This window comes from Dama dama, chromosome 2 (genome assembly GCF_033118175.1).
Source record: "Dama dama isolate Ldn47 chromosome 2, ASM3311817v1, whole genome shotgun sequence".
Lineage (NCBI taxonomy): Eukaryota > Metazoa > Chordata > Mammalia > Artiodactyla > Cervidae > Dama > Dama dama.
In genome coordinates this window covers 31,470,255-31,491,609 of record NC_083682.1, presented here as the reverse complement: position 1 = coordinate 31,491,609, position 21,355 = coordinate 31,470,255, and the positions used below count along the sequence as shown (strand labels likewise).

The 21,355-nt window shown below is 38.4% G+C and overlaps 1 protein-coding gene across 1 annotated transcript in view; it reads left to right on the top strand.

Moving 5' to 3' along the window:
* Window positions 1–21,355, top strand: part of LOC133068438 (glycerophosphodiester phosphodiesterase domain-containing protein 4-like) — a 125,541-nt gene that overhangs the window by 62,584 nt on the left and 41,602 nt on the right. The window contains exons 11-12 of the mRNA XM_061159668.1: window positions 13,012–13,233; window positions 15,580–15,734. Of these exons, the coding sequence (XP_061015651.1) occupies window positions 13,012–13,233; window positions 15,580–15,734 (377 nt within the window). The remainder of the gene's footprint in view (window positions 1–13,011; window positions 13,234–15,579; window positions 15,735–21,355) is intronic.

Below are 21,355 nucleotides of genomic sequence, written 5' to 3'. Positions count from 1 at the left end.
CTCATCCTCTGTCATCCCCTTCTCCTCCTGCCCTCAATCCCTCCCAGCGTCAGGGTCTTTTCCAATGAGTCAACTCTTCGCATGAGGTGGCCAAAGTACTGGAGTTTCAGCTTCATCAGTCCTTCCAATGAACACCCAGGACTGATCTCCTTTAGGCTGGCTCTTCTTGCACTCCAAGGGACTCTCAAGAGTCTTCTCCAACACCACAGTTCAACAGCATCAATTCTTCGGTGCTCAGCTTTCTTCACAGTCCAACTCTCACATCCATACATGACTACTTTAGCATAACCTTATTTAACATGCCAGAAGGGCAATTAACCAACTCCATTTCCTTCTAGCTTTTTTGTCTCATGTATGGGTGGAGATAAAATGCTAAGAAATGCTTCTGAATGATAGCTCAAAGACTCAAACCCACTGAAAAAATTAAGATTTAATTAATAAGATTATAGAATGCTTTCCTCCCCTGATATCTTACCAGTACATGAACAGGGCTTCAGTATAATAAAAGTGGTTTATGACTGAGAGCTGCAACACAGACTGTTTAAGAAGGAGTTCTTAAGGAAATCACAGAAATAGGGTAGGACACAAACAAACAAGGAAGCTGTATCCTATGGTACCTATAGCTACCGCAAACATTAAACATAATACAGGTCTTAGTAGATTCACATAAAAGCTCACACTAAAAGCACAGTTATCTCAGTTTCTTTTATCTATTGCATCATGTCCATCTCCCAACAAAAAAATTCTAAAATATTCTAAAGAATAAGAATAAGCACAGTATGAAGAGACAAAACAAGCATCACTACCAGACTCAGAAATAATACAGATTTTGGATATATCAGCAAATATAAAATAACCATGATTAATATATTAAGGGCTCTAATGAAGAAAGTAGACAATGTGCGAGAAAAGATAGGCAATGTAAGCAGAGAGATGGAAGCTCTAAGAAAGAATCAAATGAAAAGCTTCCAAATCAAACATATTTAATAGATATGAAGAATGCCTCTGATGGGCTCATCCTCATCAAGGATTAGGAAGAAATCAGTGCTGTTGAAGATGTCTAGAAACTTCCTAAACTGAAATGCAAAGAGGAAAGTGAACAAAAAGGGCAAGTCAGAATAAGATATAACATATATGTAATAAGTAAACCAAATGGAGAAGAATGAGGGAAAGGAATGGAAGAAATATATGAAGTAATAATGACTGAAAATTTTCAGTCACTGTTGAGCTCAATGACTGGACATGTCACTTCCAGTTTACCTGTTAGTTAAAAATTGTACTTGTGATTATCTTTTAAGCTTTGGTTTTCTCATTTTTAATACATGCAGTGGTCAAATTAAATAGTGCATTTGGTGTTTCTTTCTCTCTCTTTATTTGCAAGCTGCATCTTACTGTTGTTGTGGTTCAGTTGCCCCGTCATGTCCGACCCTTTGCAGCCTATGGACTGCAGCACACCAGGCCTCCCTGTCCCTCTCCATCTCCTGGAGTTTGCCCAAATTCATGTTCATTGCATCCGTGATCTGTTTAGCCATCTCATCCTCTGAGGCCCTTTTCTCCTTCTGCTCTTAGTTTTTCCCAGCATCAGGGACTTCTCTAATAAGTTATCTGTTTGCATCACATGACCAAAACTGGAGCTTGAGCTTCAGCTTCAGCACCTGTCCTTCCAGTGAATATTCAGGGTTGATCTCCCTTACACTGGAGCCTTTAATTGTGTGGATCATGACAAACAGTGGAAAGCTCTTAGAGAAGGGAATACCAGACCAGACCATCTTACTGTTACCATAGTCCAATTCTAAGAAGAGCCCAAAATAATTTTCAGTGACTGCTGTCATGAAACTTATGTTTTATTTGTCTCTGTGTCTTATCTCCCTCACTAAATTGAATATTTTGATAACAGGATTTGAGTTTTAGGAACATGCAGAGTATCCTTGCTGAATGAATGGTTATCTAGTATTTGGGGCTTAGTAAGTAAATCTTACACTCCTTTCTTCTCTGTCAGTGTCATTGAAACTGTACAGTTAATGGCACTTTTAAGTTAAATTTCCTGAAACACTGCATTGCAAGTAGCATCCACTGCCACAAAACGAAGGCAATGCAAGTCCTTTAGACTGCATTGAATTAACCCTTCCCTAATCAAGCCACAGTTGATCTTTAATCTGGTACAAAGTGAAGTGTTAGCAGTGGTGCTAACAAAAATAAGTTCAGGGCTTCACTATTTTTGATAACTACTCAGGCTAAGGGCTTCCCTGGTAGCTTAGCTGGTAAAGAATCTGCCTGCAATGCAGGAGACCTGGGTTTGATCCCTGGGTTGGGAAGAGCCCCTGGAGGCAGGGACAGCCCACTCCAGTATTCTTCCCTATGGAATTCCCATCGACAGAGGAGCCTGGTGGGCTACACACCATGGGGTCACAAAAAGTCAGAAAATACTAGGCGAATAAGCACAGAAGCACTCAGGCTAAGGAATTTAAACTGTTATGTTGTACACCTAAGGCTTGGGTTATGTCATTTATCACATCAAACAAAGTGAAAGACACATAGCAAATGAAGAAACAGACAAAGGATTAATCTCAAAAATATACAAGCAACTCCTGCAGCTCAATTCCAGAAAAATAAATGACCCAATCAAAAAATGGGCCAAAGAACTAAACAGACATTTCTCCAAAGAAGACATACAGATGGCTAACAAACACATGAAAAGATGCTCAACATCACTCATTATTAGAGAAATGCAAATCAAAACCACAATGAGGTACCATTACACGCCAGTCAGGATGGCTGCTATCCAAAAGTCTACAAACAATAAATGCTGGAGAGGGTGTGGAGAAAAGGGAACCCTCTTACACTGTTGGTGGGAATGCAAACTAGTACAGCCGCTATGGAAAACAGTGTGGAGATTTCTTAAAAAACTGGACATAGAACTGCCATATGACCCAGCAATCCCACTTCTGGGCATACACACTGAGGAAACCAGATCTGAAAGAGACACGTGCACCCCAATGTTCATCGCAGCACTGTTTATAATAGCCAGGACATGGAAGCAACCTAGATGCCCATCAGCAGATGAATGGATAAGGAAGCTGTGGTACATATACACCATGGAATATTACTCAGCCATTAAAAAGAATTCATTTGAACCAGTCCTAATGAGATGGATGAAGCTGGAGCCCATTATACAGAGTGAAGTAAGCCAGAAAGATAAAGAACATTACAGCATACTGACACATGTATATGGAATTTAGAAAGGTGATAACGATAACCCTATATGCAGAACAGAAAAAGAGACACAGAAACACAGAACAGACTTTTGAACTTTGTGGGAGAATGTGAGGGTGGGATATTTGAAAAGAACAGCATGTATACTATCTATGGTGAAACAGATCACCAGCCCAGGTGGGATGCACGAGACAAGTGCTCGGGCCTGGTGCACTGGGAAGACCCAGAGGAATCGGGTGGAGAGGGAGGTGGGAGGGGGGATCGGGATTGGGAATACATGTAAATCCATGGCTGATTCATATCAATGTATGACAAAACCCACTGGGAAAAAAAAATAATAATAATAAAAATTAGAAAAAAAAAAAAAAAGAATCATGTTGACTGCTTATGATCAAAGATTTTTATCCTATAAAACTAACATAAAACATATAAACTCAAAAAAAAAATAAAATAAAATAAAATCACCTCAGATTATTCGGTTCCTGGTGGTGGGAAGGCTTATCCTTAGAAGGCTGTTTCCTAGGAAATATGTTATTCCTTCATATGCTTATTAAGCAGATATGGTTTACTGAGGGTTTGGAGAGTCCTGCAGTTGGAGAAGTGTTAACATGCCCACAGTCTAACCCTGCCCTGTGTTACCATCAAAAAGCCTGATTGCCACATATTTAAAGAACACAGGGGTTATACAAGAAACATACTATCAACTTTGGTAAACTTTGAGTATGTTTCCTTTGAGAATTGTCATGACAAACATTCAACTATTACACCAAAAGTACATTTTATCTTCTTCTAGGTCAGGGATGTTTCTTTTCATTTAGGTATTACAGGAAGAGTAGTACCAAAATGAAATAATTATTAGATACATGAAATAATTATTAAATAATCATTAAATACATACGTGAAAATAATTATTAATAAAATTTCAAATTGTCTAACTAGTAACATCTTGGGGAAACTTAATTACAGTTAGAGTGATGATTGTGTAGAAAACCTTAGAGTTAAGCAGATTATTATTTTTAGTAGGAGAAATATGATAGGTGAAATCAAAAGTGCATAACCTTAGGACTTCCCTGATGGTCCAATGGTTAAGAATCCACCTGCTGATGCAGAGGAAATGGGTTTGATCCCTGGCCTGGAAAGATTCTTCATGCTGTGGGGCAACCAAACCCATGCGGCACGATTACTGAGCCCATGTGCTGTAACTACTAAAGCCCGCATGTCCTAAAGCCCATGCTCTACACAAGTGAGGCCATCACAGTGAGAAACTTGTCCACTGCAACTAGAGAATAGCCCCCATGCAGCCTAAACAAATTACTTAAAAGTGTATAAGCTTAAACAAATAAAAGAAAGTATGGCCAGAAAGATGAGGAATGGAAGCATTCAAAGGAGAGTCTGGTATTTAACAGGAGAATCTTTTCCCAAGGCTATTTGATGAAAGCTGTGCTACTTCATGGAACTGTTTGCTTGTGCCGAGGATGTTGGGGCAGCTGTTGACTTCTGTTCATTTAGCTATTACATGAAGCTGTTGAAGTCCTGCATTCAATTTGCCAGCAAATCTGGAAAACTCAGCAGTGGCCACAGGACTGGAAAAGGTCAGTTTTCATTCCAATCCCAAAGAAAGGCAATGCCAGAGAATGTTCAAACCACCACACAATTGCACTCATCTCACATGCTAGCAAAGTAATGCTCAAAATTCTCCAAGGAAGGCTTCGACAGTATGTGAACTGAGAACTTCCAGATGTTTAAGTGGGATTTAGAAAAGGCAGAAAAACCAGAGATCAAATTGCCAACATTCCTTGGAGATGGCAAGTAAGAGAGTTCCAAAAAAACATCTGCTTCTGCTTTATTGACTATGGCAAAGCCTTTGACTGTGTGGATCACAACAAACTATGGAATACTCTTAAAGATGTGGGAATACCAGACCACCTGACCTGCCTCCTGAGAAATCTGTATGCAGGTAAAGAAGCAACAGTTAAAACTGGACATGGAACAATGGACTGGTTCCAAATTGGGAAAGAAGTACATCAAGACTGTATATTGTCACCCTGCTTGTTTAACTTATATGCAGAATACATCTTGCAAAATGCCAGGCTGGATGAAACACAAGCTAGAATCAAGATTGCTGGGAGAAATATCAATAACCTCAGATATGCAGATGACACCACCCTTATTGCAGAAAGCAAAGAGGAATAGAGGAGCCTCTTGATGAAAGTGAAAGAGGAGAGTGAAAAAGCTGGCTTAAAACTCAATGTTCAAAAAATGAAATCACGGCATCCAGTCCTATCACTTCATGGCAAATGATGGGGAAACAATGGAAACAGTGACAGACTATTTTTTTGGCTCCAAAATCACTGCAGATGGTGCCTGCAACCATGAAATTAAAAGACACTACTCCTTGGAAGATAAGTTATGACCAACCTAGACTGCATATTAAAAAGCAGAGACATTACTTTATTGACCAAGGTCTGCCTGGTCAAAGCTATGCTTTTTCCAGCAGTCATGTATGGATGTGAGAATTGGACTGTAAAGAAAGCTGAATTCCGAAGAATTGATGTTTTTGAACTGTGGTGTTGGAGAAGACTCTTGAGAGTCCCTTGGACTGCAAGGAGATCAAACCTGTCAATTGTAAAGGAAATCAACCCTGAATATTCATTGGAAGGACTGATGCTGAAGCTGAAGCTCCAATACTTTGGCCACCTGATCTGAAGAACCGACTCACTGGAAAAGACCCTGATGCTGGGAAAGACTGAAGGCGGGAGGAGAAGGGGACAACAGAGGATGAGATGGTTGGATGGCATCACCAACTCAATGGACATGAGTTGGAGCAGGCTCTGGGAGTTGGTGATGGACGGGGAAGCCTGGTGTGTTGCAGTCCATGGGGTCAGAAAGAGTTAGACACAACTGAGCAACTGAACTGAACTGTTGACTTCTGTGGTTCTCTGGGAAACCTGGGTTTATAATCGCTAATGGATATGACTTTCCAATTGTTGTCAGATGGGTATTGTGATTTTGCTTGGGAAATGTGTATCCAGGGATCAATTCTTTCTGCTTTATTGGCTCTATTGAGTTAAAAGAGTATTTGATGTATTCGATATGGTCCTTTCTTTTTCTTTTTTTTGTCCATTTATTTTTACTAGTTGGAGGCTAATTACTCTACAATATTGTAGTGGTTTTTGCCATACATTGACATGAATCAGCCATGGATTTACATGTGTTCCCCATCCCGATCCCCCCTCCCACCTCCCTCTCCACCTGATCCCTCTGGGTCTTCCCAGTGCACCAGCCCTGAGCACTTGTCTCATGCATCCAACCTGGGCTGGTGATCTGTTTCACCCTAGATAACATACATGTTTTGATGCTGTTCTCTCGAAACATCCCACCCTCGCCTTCTCCCACAGTCCAAAAGTCTGTTCTGTACATCTGTGTCTCTTTTTCTGTTTTGCATATAGAGTTATCATTACCATCTTTCTAAATTCCATATATATGTGTTAGTATACTGTATTGGTGTTTATCTTTCTGGCTTACTTCACTCTGTATAATGGGCTCCAGTTCCATCCATCTCATTAGGACTGATTCAAATGAATTCTTTTTAATGGCTGAGTAATATTCCACTGTGTATATGTACCACAGCTTCTTTATCCATTCGTCTGTTGATGGGCGTCTAGGTTGCTTCCATGTCCTGGCTATTATAAACAGTGCTGCGATGTACATTGGGATACATGTGTCTCTTTCAGATCTGGTTTCCTCAGTGTGTATGCCCAGGAGTGGGATTGCTGGGTCATATGGCAGTTCTATTTCCAGTTTTTTAAGAAATCTCCACACTGTTTTCCATAGTGGCTGTACTAGTTTGCATTCCCACCAACAGTGTAAGAGGGTTCCCTTTTCTCCACACCCTCTCCAGCATTTATTGCTTGTAGACTTTTGGATAGCAGCCATTCTGACTGGCATGTAATGGTACCACATTGAGGTTTTGATTTGCATTTCTCTGATAATGAGTGATGTTGAGCATCTTTTCATGTGTTTGTTAGCCATCTGTATGTCTTCTTTGGAGAAATGTCTTATGGTCCTTTCCAGTGATATTCCAACAGCAGTCCTTCTATGAGTTGTTTTCTATACACTGGATTTCACTGATGAGGTGGTTGGCAAGGAAAAGAGCCATTCTGTTAATTATAGGAGTGAGCTATATTGCCTAATCCCTCATAATGTTTGCCTGAAAGAGCCTTGGTAAGTTATAGCTAGAAAGTTTTAAAGCTAGTGTAGAGATATTTCTGAAATGTAGGCCTGCAAGTGATTAGCTGACAGAAGATAATCTAGGATTCTTAGATAGTGAAGGACAGGGGAACCTTGTGTGCTGCAGTCCATGGGGTCGCAAAGAGTCAACACAACTTAGAGACTGGATAACAATAACAGCAAATCTAGGATTACCTGATGGGAAAGAACACAAAGTCGAAGAGAGAATGAGTGGTCCTTGACGGTATGGAATGTCAAGAGCATCTGACAGTTTGGCTGATTGCAGTTGTTTACATGTCATGCATTCTTCCCACTTTTCAAGAGTATTGTGTGTTTAAGGACAGGAGATTATTTTAGTAGGGAGCAAATCTTTACCTAATTTAAAGTAAAACTCCCAATAAAATGTTTTCACCTCTCACTAAATAGCTAGGTTGGAATGGCTTAGGTAAAGAACACAAATATATAATAACCCAAATAAGCACATAATTACTGGCAGAAATTCATAACACACAGAGGGAAGAAATTGAATAAAATTTATTTGGAGATCCTCAAAGGATCCTTTGGCGCAAGTTTCCAATTCATGTCTGACCTTTATAGTTTTTCTAGGATTATGCTGGTTATAGATTAGGGAAGAACTGCTCATATCTTTTGATGTCTTAGAAAGCTACCCCATCGGTTTTTATTTCATACTATAGTGACTTTCGGAGAAGGCACTGGTGACCCACTCCAGTACTCTTGCCTGGAAAATCCCATGGATGGAGGAGCCTGGTAGGCTGCAGTCCATGGGGTCTCGAAGAGTCAGACATGACTGAGTGACTTCACTTTCACTTTTCATTTTCATGCATTGGAGAAGGAAATGGCAACCCACTCCAGTGTTCTTGCCTGGAGAATCCCAGGGACGGCGGAGCCTGGTGGGCTGCCGTCTATGGGGTCACACAGAGTTGGACACGACTGATGCGATTTAGCAGCAGCAGCAGCATAGTGACTTTGGACTTACCCAGTGGCCCAGTGGTTAAGAATCCGCCAGCCAATTCAGGGTACATGGGTTTAATCTCTTGTCTGGGAAGAGTTTACATGCTGCATGGCAAATAAGCCCATGTACCAGAACTGGAAGCCTGCATGCCCTAGATGCCGTACTCCACAGCGATGGAAGCCACTGCAAGAGAAGCCTGTGCTGTGCTACTAGAGAGTAGCCCCCACTCGCCCCAACTAGACAAAGCCCACACACAGCAACAAAGACCCTGCACAGTCAAAAAAATAAAAAATACTGTAGTCAGTTTCTCCCTACTGTGGTGAGTTGTATCATGGAAGATTTGAAGAAATACCCATTTGAGCTTAATGGGTACTACCAGTTTGCCATCATGAAGCTCAAAACCTAAGTTGATCTAGTGTTTCTTTTCAGAATTGGGGGTCAGATGCTACACATCAATGATGGAATATGTGAATTCCATAGACTGGTCTGTCTTCTGTGAAAGAGGCCCTTGTCTAAGGACTTTAGTCAGAGCATTCTGTATAGTATGATGATCTGCTAAAACCTTTCCTCTAAAGTCTCATTGTACAGGCTATGAGTAGATGACTAATGTGGCCAAGACTGAATTTTTTTTCCCTGAAGCAAAAATAGAAAGTGTTACTCTTAGATCAAGGAATAGGCCTTAAACAATGAGTCTTTGATGTGTATTAACTTGTTGATAGATTTAGACCTTGGCCTCCTGCTTTGAGTACTTTTAAAGAGAAAAGATTTATGGTTCATGGCTGATTCATATCAATGTATGACAAAACCCACTGGAAAATAATAATAATAATAATAAAAAAAAATGAAAAAAATAAAAAAAAAAAAAAGATTTATGGTTATCTGGAAGATCATGAAGGTGTGCAAGTTCAGCAAAGATGACTGTTGAATAGATATTTTGAGATCACTGAAGGTCTTTTTGGTTTCTGTTTTTTATGAATAGGAATGGGAACAAATACAAACAGTGGAATAAGTGTGAAGGAAAAAATTGCGTGGAGACAAAGAGAGCATACTTTAGTCTTGAGAAAATGTGAGGTAGCTACTCTTTCATTCCTCCGAGAGATAGCCTTCTCTCACCAGTGTTACCAACAAGTGATCTAAAATTGGTTAAGATGGTAAAAGTAGCCATCTACTAAATTTAATACAGGCAACATATATATGGACTGAGATGTAAGATGAAATGCTGTATGATATACAAAAAAGTGACAGTTCCTGCTGTGAGAAAGTTGCCATCAGTAGAAACAGTAGAGTGAGGGAACTATTGTGAATTGCGCAATATTCTGTGTACAAGACATTCTCCTAGGCCTAGAAAATATTTTATCATATTCAATAAACAAAATAACCCTGAGAAATACGTAGATTATTCCTCCCTTTCCCCATCTTATAATTTGGATAATAGAGACTTTGAGAATATAAGTGATTTTATCAAGGTTACAAAGCAAGAGCGTATGAAGCCAGAAATTGAATTTGGTGTAAGACGTATACAAACAAGGATAGAGAACAGTATTAAAGAGGCTTAAAAATGAACCATTGGAGTTGAATGCCACCAAGCTGTCTTTAGTTCAGAAATATTTGAGGACGTCTTCATGAAGGAGGTATCATTTGAGCTAAACTTTGCAAATAGAGAAAAGGATTTTAACAGTTGAATATGGCAAGGAATATCCCTTAGAGAAGGAAATGGCAACCCACTCCAGTATTTTTTTCCAAGAAAATCCCATCAACAGAGGAGCCAGGCAGATTGGGCTACACTCCATGGGATTGCAAAGAGTTGAACATGACAGAGGGTGCATTTTGCGTGCGCGTGTGCACGCACGCATGCACACACACACACACACACACACACACACACACACACACACACACACAGAGCAAGGAAGGCAAAGAAGTGATAGAGTGGGGATTGAGTCCAATTCAGTCTGAAGCTGAAGTCTTTTTTTTTTTTTTTCACTACAAATAACTAAAACAGTAAGAGAAAATGTGGGTAACCAATGAAAGAAAATATGAATTTTATCACCTTAAGTTTTAAAAAAGGGTTGAAAAGGGAGATCTAGAGAAGATTAAGGATACCCTTCAATGCAAATACAGCAGGTTCTATGTTATAGAATTGTTGTTGCTCAGTTGTTCATTCATGTCTAAAATCTTTGTGACCCCATGCACTGTAGCACACCAAGCTTCCCTGTCCTTCACTGTCTCCCGGAGTTGTTTCAATCTCATGTCCATTGACCTATGATGCCATCAAACCATCTCATCCTCTGTCATTCCCTTCTCCTCCTGTTCTTAATTTTTCCCAGCATTTGGGTCTATTCCAATGAGTCAGCTCTTTGCATCCAGTGGCCAAAGTATTGTATCTTCAATTGAAACATCAGTTCTTCTAGTGAGTATTCAGGGTTGATTTCTTTTAAGATTGACTGGTTTGATCTCCTTGCAGTCCAAGGGACTCTCAAGGGTCTTTTCCAGCTCCACAGTTTGAAAGCATCAATTCTTTGGCACTCAGCCTTCTTTATGATCCAACTATGGCATCCATGACTACTGGAAAAACCATAGCTTTGACTAGATGGACCTTTGTTGCCAAAGTGATGTCTCTGTTTTTGAATACTCCTTGTAAGTTTGTCATGACTTTTCTTCCAAAGAGCAAGCATCTTTTAATTTCATGGTTGCAGTCACCATCCACAGTGGTTTTGAAGCCCAAGAAAATAGTCTTTCACTGTTTCCATTGTTTCCCCATCTATTTGCCATGAAGTGACAGAACCAGATGCCATGATCTTAGTTTTTTTGAATGTTGAGTTTTAAGCCAGCTTTTTCATTCTCCTCTTCCACCTTCATCAGAAGGTCTTTAATTCCTCTTTGCTTTCTGCCATTGGGTGGTATCATGTGCATATCTGAGGCTGTTGATATTTCTCCTGGCAATCTTGATTCCAGCTTGTGATTCATCCAGCCTGGCATTTCTCATGATATATTCTATATATCAATTAAATAAGCAGGGTGACAATATACAACCTTGATGTACTCCTTTCCCAATTTGGAACCAGTCCGTTGTTCCATGTCCAGTTCTAAATGTTGCTCCTTGACCTGCATACAGGTTTCTCAGGAGGTAGGTATGATGGTTTTGTATTCCCATCTTTTTCAGAATTTTCCACAGTTTGTTGTGACCCACACAGTCAAAGGCTTTAGCATAGTCAATGAACCAGAAGTAGATGGTTTTCTGGAATACTGTTGCTTTTCTATGATCCAGTGGATGTTGGCAATTTGATCCATAGTTCCTCTGCATTTTCTTTTTTTTAAAGTTAATTTATTTATTTTAATTGAAGGATAATTGCTTTACAGAATTTTGTTGTTTTCTACCAAATATCAACATGAATCTGCCTCTGCCTTTTCTAAACCCAGCCTGTAATTCGCGAAGTTGGTTCACGTACTGTTGAAGCCTTGCTTGGAGAATTTTGAACTTTACCTTGCTAGCATGTGAAATGAGTGCAATTGTGCAGTAGTTTGAACATTCTTTGGCTTTGTCCTTTTTGGGATTAGAATAAAAACTGACCTTTTCTAGTCTTGTGGCCACTCTGAATTTTCCAAATTTGCTGGCAGATTGAGTGCAGCACTTTAACATCATCTTTTAGAATTTGAAGTAGCTCAGCTGGAATTCCATCACCTCCATTAGCTTGGTTCACAGTAATGCTTCCTAAGGCCTACTTGACTTCACACTCCAGAATATCTGGCCCAGGTGAGTGACCACACCATTGTGGTTATCTGGGTCATGAAGACCTTTTTTATACAGTTCTTTTGAGTATTCTTGCCACCTCTTCTTAGTATCTTCTGCTTCTGTTAGGTCCACTTCATTTCTGTCCTTTATTGTGCCCAATCTTAGCATGAGATGTTTCCTCAGTATTTCCACTTTTTTTTGAAGAGATCATTAGTCTTTCCCATTCTATTGTTTTCCTTTATTTCTTTGCATTGTTCACATAAGACTTTCTTATCTATCCTTGCTATTTTTTGGAATGCTGAATTCAGATGGGTATATCTTTCATTTTCTCCTTTGCCTTTCACTTCTCTTCTTTTCTTAGCTATTTATAAGGCCTCCTCAGATGACCATTTTGACTTGTTGCATTTCTTTTTTTAAAAAAGATATTGTGATGGGCTTGTTGATTGCTGCATTCATTTGGTCTAATTGGGAGCAGTACTTGCAGAATTATCCATTTGGTTTTCTGGAAGGACCTCATAATAAAGAACTCCCTTAGAATCCCACCATACACACCATCACTTTTTCTAAATGCAGACCAGCCTTTGATGTGCTTAATGGAGATTCATTTTGCTGGCCACATGGTCTCTTTAATTCCACATTATTGTATTTCCTTTATCATTGCAAATACCATCACTAGCCATGGAGATTATATTTTATTTCTCTTCTTGGCAACTGTTGTCTAAGGACCAGTACTTCAGAAAACCTGATGGGTTGAATGGTAATGGATTAGTACAGAGATAGGGCTGCTGTGGGGCTAAAAGCATGAGAATTGGAAAATACTTTTGATAGAAGCTAATGATTTCTCTGATGTACTTATTTTTAGATCAAACCATTTTTTCGTATGAAACCCTTATCAGAGGCTGATAAGGAAAGAGCAAGAAATCAGAAGATTCCAAAACTATCTGAGTTATTGGAACTTGCACGGAGGGAAAAAAAGTTGGTTATATTTGATCTTAATTCTCCTCCACGATCACATCCTGCCAGATCATCGTATATCCGCCTTGTAGTAAGCGTGATACTTGACTCTAACATTGAGCAACATCAGGTATGTCTATCTCAGTATTTATGCTAAAGGTTGGGAAGTGAGTTACTTGTTTCAGGAGCATAGCATTTGAACCTGATGAACCTTGTAAATCTTCACTGGAATGCTTAAACAATTCTACTCCTAGAGAAATGGAATTGGCTGCTTATATAGCTAGCTACAGGGTTGACCAAAAGTTCCTTCAGTTTTTTAAGTAAAAATAAGACACATTTTTCATTTTCACCAAGAAGTTTATTGAACAATGTATTCACTGTTTTGTTTCACTTAAAATAAGGTAAAGGTGTGTGCTCAATTGTGTCCAGTTTTCTGCAACCCTATGGAGTATAACCTGCCTGGTTCCTCTGTCCATGTACTAGAGTGGGTTGCCATTTACCACTATAAGGATTCTTTCCAACCCAGAGATTAAACCCGTCTCTCCTGCAACTCCTGCACTGGCAGGTGGATTCTTTACCATTGTGCCACCTGGGAAGCCTTATCTTCTGCTATTTTTCAGGCAACTTCATAATTTCATCTCCCCAAAACTTATTTTTTTGGGCAAAGAACTGTTCTAGGTGCCATTTACAGTTTTTGGGGGAATTGAAATTTTTTCCATTAAGAGAATTTTATAAAGACCAAAAGAAATGGAAATCTAAAGATGCAGTGTCTGCTGAATACGACAGATGAATCCGAACTTCCCGCCTAAGCTGTAGCAGTTTTTACCTGGTCACCAAGAAAACAGGTGGTTTTGCATTATCCTGCTGAGAGATTTTTCGTTTTCTGTTGACTAATTCTGGTTGCTTGTCGTTGAGTGCTGCTTTCAGTTGGTCTAATTGGGAACAGTACTTGAATAATTAATCATTTGGTGTTCTGGACAGAGCTCATGATAGAGAACTCCCTTCCAGTCCCACCCGATACATCATCACCTTCTTTGGATGAACACAGCCTTTGGTGTGTTTAGTGGTGATTCGTTTTGCTGGCCCCATGGGCTCTTCAATCCCACATTATTGTACAGAATCTGCTTTTCATCACCCATCACAATATGTTTTAATACATAACATTTTCACTATGTTTAAGTAAAGAATCTCATGCAAAAATACCTTCAGGAAGTTTTTTTTTTTTTTTTGCTTAATTTATGTGGAATGCAAACATCAAAGCAATGAACATAACCAAGGTGGTAAAAATTATTTTCTACACTTGATTTGGACGCTCTCAACTTCAACTGGTCTTTATGATCATGGAGGATCATCTAGCGAGAAATCTCCAGCATGAAACTTCCACAAATCACTTTTAACATGTTCCGTCAGTCACAGCACCTTCTCCATACATGGCACAAATCTTTTTTTTTTTTTTTGCATTTCAGTTGTGTTTTTACCTTTCTTGAAATGCTAAAGCATAATATGTGAAAAATGTGACTTTTTCTTCAATCTTCAATATTAAAATGGCTATACAAAAATTCTCCAAATTTATGTTTTTTTAAATGCTCACTAATGAGTGCCAGCTATTACAATGCAATATAAGAACATTGTTTAAAATGAAGTTAAAGACAGCTAAGTGCTGCTACAGCCATCCTACAGGGAAAAAAAGAAAACAAAATTTTTGGTCAACCCAATACATGTGCCAGTCTAAGAATGAGCCAGTTAAATTTATATCAGTGGGGAAAACATTGAGGCTGTTTGCTGTTCCAAATCAAATGAAGTAAAAGGGAATTTATGTAATGGCTATATGAGGTGAGCTGCATCATCACCAATGTACATCTATTAGAGAAGGGCCTGAGTATGGAACACTATGGCTTTGAATACCAGCTTTCATTTATGATATAGAAAGTTCTTACTTGAACAGAGATTCATTCATCATGTTTTCCAGAATGCTCTGCATTTTGTCAGTCAGTCATTCCAAATATCTTTAATTTTCAGAATGTGGAAGAATGCTATGAGAGAAACAAATATATGTCTTTTTGCAAATAGAACTCTTTGCACAGATGAGTCATAATAGCATCTCCTGTTGGCAGAAAATGACTCTTCTCAAAAATGATTTATAGTGTCATCAGCCAGAGGAGATGTTTATGATCCTGACCATTTATCCACACCTACAAACTCCTCATCCACTTTAGCTAGTGTGGTGACACAATTCACCTTTGGTCCCATTATGTTAACTGGGAAAACTCAGCTCCAGAACAAAACTGGTGACAGCCCCATTTTAAGAGTTCACTGGACAACATTAGGGCAGGTTGACTCATTCATCGAAGGCTAGAATCTCTGCTCCCTATAGACTGTTACCCATGCTGGAATGAGACTCCTCCCATTCTACATGGGGCTGTTTGTACCAACATAGCTGATTTTCCACTGAAAGACTTCCTGTTTCTCCTTGCAGATTTTTTGGTTACCAGGTTCTGATAGGAGGTATGTCAGGAGCAAAGCTCCTGGTTTTCAGCACATTGGCCGGTTATTCACCATTGAAGAACTTAGAAAAGAAAATATCACTAGAATAAATGTTGACTATAAGAGGTTGTTCCACAATGGCTTGAAGTAAGTATTTAACCCCTTTTGGCATGTGTTGCCTTTCTTGCACAAAATCTGCATCCTAGCCAAGTTATTTAGGTTCCCCTTCCCACCTCAGGATTTCTGGGTTTGGCCATCTTTGTGGAATTCCCAAATTTCCTTTTGTTATCCTTTCCTCCCTATCTGCCCTAAAACATTTATCAAAGGGTAGACTCTGTTATTGGGACATAGTCTATGGCCCCTTCTCCTGTCCTCCAGTCAACCCACTTTTGTGTATTCTTGGTGTTTTTCTTTTTACACAATGTAAGTATTGAAAAGTCAGAACTCAAAAAGTTATTGATTTCCTCTTCCAGAATCTAGTACCTTATAAATGGCTTTGTGACCCCAATATCCAGATCTCTTATAGTAATAATTAATAACATAGCTAAATCATTGTTTTAAAATATTTGAGACAGCCAAGTATGAGAAGAAAGAAAAATTATTAATCATCACATTTATTATTATTAGAGGTACATTTTCAGAATTAAAAGTACCTGGGAGTAAAATAACATTTTAAAATTTATTAATCACTGTTTACATTAATCCATATACCCTTTCTGTTAGATTTTAAGGTATTTTTTTCAGATAATTCTAAATTCACCAGAGACCAAGTTTCCTTTGAGAGATAAATGTAGCTAAATTTATAGATATAGATATTGTTGGTGTTGTTCAGTTGCTCAGTCATGTCTGACTTTTTGCAACCCTGTGGACTGCAGCACACCAGGCTTCCTTGTCCTTCACCAACTCCTGAAGCTTGTTCAGACTCATATCCATTGAGTCAGTGATGCCATCCAACCATCTCATCCTCTGTTGTCCCCTTCTCCTCCTGCCTTCAATCTTTCCCAGCATCAGGGTCTTTTCCAGTGATTTGGCTCTTCAGATCAGGCGGCCAAAGTACTGGAACTTCAGCTTCAGCATCAGTCTTTCCAATGAATATTCAGGACTGATTTCCTTTAGGATTGACATGTTTGATCTCCTTGCAGTCCAAGGGACTCTCAAGAGTCTTTTCCAGCACCACAGTTCCAGAGCATCAGCTCTTCAGCACTCAGCCTTCTTTGTGGTCCAACTCTTGCATCCATGCCTGACTACGGGAAAACCAGAGCTTTGACCAGATGGACCTTTGTCAGCAAAGTGCTGTCTCTGCTTTTTAGTACGCTGTCTAGGTTCGTCATGGCTTTTCTTCCAAGGAGCAAGCGTCTTTAATTTCATGGCTTCAGTCACCATCCTCAGTGATTTTAGAACCCAAGAAAATAGTCTGTCACTGTTTCCATTGTTTCCCCATCTATTTGCCATGAAGTGATGGGACCAGATGCCATGATCTTCATTTTTTGAATGTTAAGTTTTAAGCCAACTTTCTCACTCTCCTCTTTCACTTTCATCAAGAGGCTCTTTAGTTCCTCTTCACTCTCTGCCATAAGGGTGGTGTCATCTGCATATCTGAGGTTATGGATGTTTCTCCAGGCTATCTTGATTCCAGATACAGATATAGATGTGTATATAGTTATAGATGTATATCCAAAATCTCCTTGGGGTAGTGAAATTCCCCTTAATACCTTTCTGTATTTCATGGCTTAAACTAGGCTATTTGATCCATCTTTTTCCCTTTTCCTGTTTTTCCTGCCTTTCTAGCCACAGTGGAATTGATCATAAAAAATTGTCTTTTTTATTTTAGCATTAGAAAATTGTATATGTTTTCTCTTTTATTTATCACCAGAAGATTTTTCTTTGCCCAACTTATTCTCTATTTTGCCTGTATTTGTATTTCCCTTATTTTCAAATTGGAAATGGCTCTAAGATGATTTCCTTCTTTCATAATCATGATTGAGATTACTCTAGTAGTTGAAATTAATTATAATATCTCCATTTATTGAGGGTTTGTGTGTGTGTGTGTGTGTGTGTGTGTGTGTGAAGTGGTTGGTAGACCACAGGCTCATTTTCTATTTCTGGCCTACCCATCAGCCAGGTGATGATTACGCTTATGACTTGGACAAGTTTCTAACCACCAGTTTGCATTTATAAATTAAGGATCACAGGTACTTGATGGAATGGTTAAAATATTAAGTGAGATAATTCATATATGTACAGAGCAAAATTCTGGGCAAATATGCAAACAGCAGAGATGTTACTTGGTGTTTTATCATTTCACTTCTTGCATACTGTGCCCGAAAAATTACCATCATCCCTATTTTGCAAATGAGAAAACTTGTCTCTAAAGAGGAAAAGTTCAGAGATGTTAGTCAACTCACAAAAGTTAGTATAGTTGTTTCCTAAGGCACTACACTGAGATTTAAATGTAGGCTCATAGACTCCAGAGTCCAAATTCTTTCACTGGTAAGCCTTCAGTTATTCTTTGGCATTATTATATGGGCATAGTTTCAACTAGCATCAGAATTAAGAAGGGTCATATACAGAGTTCTATTGGAAAATCAAGCAGTTTGGTTTGACACAGCATATATATACTGAGTAGCAATATGTACAGTACACCACGCTAGCTTTATGTGAAAATTCAACATAAACAAGGGACCATCCTTTTTTCTTAAGGAAACCGGATATTCTAGTAAGATCAAGGATTTTTTCCCATATACCTGTACTACAAGGTTGATCTTGATAATTTGTGAGCCAAACTTTATTCCAGGTTATTCCCCTCAAGAACAACTAATTTTAAGAAATTAAGGAGTTGTACCTTAAGTCATCTTTATACTGTTTATGACCAGAATACTTGTTATTATGGTCACATTTCCAATACATTCTCTATGGTCAGTGCTCATTTTATCAGACCACTGATAAATATCACAAGATATTATGACACTGACATTTTGCTGAGAATGCTTTGAATACATTACTTTCACCAAAATTATATGGATACAAAGATGTGCTATGATTTATGATGTCAAAATTTTGAAGTGCTTTAAATTTTGTTTATTTTTAAAAACTAATTTAGTGAGGTTAAATTTGTATAAAGTTAAGCATTCTAAAGTAAACAGTTCAGTGACATTTAGTACACTCAGAATGTTGTCCAACTATCACCTCTAGTTCCAGTATATTTTGGACTGGAAATTTTTATTTTCACGGTCAATCTTGCTAAGGTGTTATAAATTTTACTAACCATTTCAAAACACCAAATGATGGCTTTGTTAGCTTTATTCTGTTGCACATCTGCTTTCCTTTTTCATTGACTGTCGTCATCTGAATTTTTTCTTCTATTTCCTTTAGGTTTACTTTCAACCTTCTTTTGTTAGGTTCTTTAGGTAGAAAATTAGATGAGTGGTTCTGAATCTTCTTTTCTAACACAAACATTTAATGCTTTAAATTTCTCATTGCTTTAAACATTGGTTTAGTTGCATTCCACAAGTAATTTTGACATATTGTCTAATAATCTAATTTAAATTATTTAAAAATTTTCTTTTTTCCAATTGATTCATGTATTGTTTAGAAGTGTGTTGCTAACATTTTATTTTATTTTATTTGTTTTTTTTGTTTTTTTTTTTAGCATCCCTTATTATTTTATTTATTTATTTATTTTATTAGTTGGAGGCTAATTACTTCACAACATTTCAGTGGGTTTTGTCATACATTGACATGAATCAGCCATAGATTTACACGTATTCCCCATCCCGATCCCCCCTCCCACCTCCCTCTCCACCCGATTCCTCTGGGTCTTCCCAGTGCACCAGGCCCGAGCACTTCTCTCATGCATCCCACCTGGGCTGGTGATCTGTTTCACCATAGATAATATACATGCTGTTCTTTCAAAACATCCCACCCTCACCTTCTCCCACAGAGTTCAAAAGTCTGCTCTGTACTTCTGTGTCTCTTTTTCTGTTTTGCATATAGGGTTATCGTTACCATCTTTCTAAATTCCATATATATGTGTTAGTATGCTGTATACAGGCTTACTTCACTCTGTATAATGGGCTCCAGTTTCATCCATCTCATTAGGACTGATTCAAATGAATTCTTTTTAATGGCTGAGTAATATTCCATGGTGTATATGTACCACAGCTTCCTTATCCATTTGTCTGCTGATGGGCATCTAGGTTGCTTCCATGTCCTGGCTATTATAAACAGTGCTGTGATGAACATTGGAGTGCATGTGTCTCTTTCAGATCTGGTTTCCTCAGTGTGTATGCCCAGAAGTGGGATTGCTGGGTCATATAGCAGTTCTATTTCCAGTTTTTTAAGGAATCTCCACACTGTTCTCCATAGCGGCTGTACTAGTTTGCATTCCCACCAACAGTGTAAGAGGGTTCCCTTTTCTCCACACCCTCTCCAGCATTTATTGCTTGTAGTCTTTTGGATAGCAGTCATCCTGACTGGCGTGTAATGGTACCTCATTGTGGTTTTGATTTGCATTTCTCTGATAATGAGTGATGTTGAGCATCTTTTCATGTGTTTGTTAGCCATCTGTATGTCTTCTTTGGAGAAATGTCTGTTTAGTTCTTTGGCCCATTTTTTGATTGGGTCATTTATTTTTCTGGAATTGAGCTTCAGGAGTTGCTTGTATATTTTTGAGATTAATCCTTTGCCTGTTGCTTCATTTGCTATTATTTTCTCCCAATCTGAGGGCTGTCTTTTCACCTTACTTATAGTTTCCTTTGTAGTGCAAAAGCTTTTAAGTTTCATTAGGTCCCATTCGTTTAGTTTTGCTTTTACTTCCAGTATTCTCGGAGGTGGGTCATAGAGGATCTTGCTGTGGTTTATGTCGGAGAGTGTTTTGCCTATGTTCTCCTCTAGGAGTTTTATAGTTTCTGATATTACATTTAGATCTTTAATCCATTTTGAGTTTATTTTTGTGTGTGGTGTTAGAAAGTGTTCTAGTTTCATTCTTTTACAAGTGGTTGACCAGTTTTCCCAGCACCACTTGTTAAAGAGGTTGTCTTTTTTCCATTGTATATCCTTGCCTCCTTTGTCAAAGATCAGGTGTCCATAGGTTTGTGGATTTATCTATGGGCTTTCTATTCTGTTCCATTGATCTATATTTCTGTCTTTGTGCCAGTACCATACTGTCTTGATGACTGTTGCTTTGTAGTAGAGTCTGAAGTCATGCAGGTTGATTCCTCCAGTTCCATTCTTCTTTCTCAAGATTACTATGGCTATTCGAGGTTTTTTGTATTTCCATACAAATTGTGAAATTATTTGTTCTAGTTCTGTGAAAAATACCGTTGGTATCTTGATAGGGATTGCATTGAATCTATAGATTGCTTTGGATAGTATAGCCATTTTGACAATATTGATTCTTCCAATCCATGAACACAGTATGTTTCTCCATCTGTTTGTTTCCTCTTTGATTTCTTTCATCAGTGTTTTATAGTTTTCTATGTATAGGTCTTTTGTTTCTTTAGGTAGATATACTCCGAAGTATTTTATTCTTTTTGTTGCAATGGTAAATGGTATTGTTTCCTTAATTTCTCTTTCTGTTTTCTCATTGTTAGTATATAGGAATGCAAGGGATTTTTGTGTGTTAATTTTATATCCTGCAACTTTACTATATTCATTGATTAGCTCTAGTAATTTTCTGGAAGAGTCTTTAGGGTTTTCTATGTAGAGGATCATGTCATCTGCAAACAGCAAGAGTTTCACTTCTTCTTTTCCTATCTGGATTCCTTTTA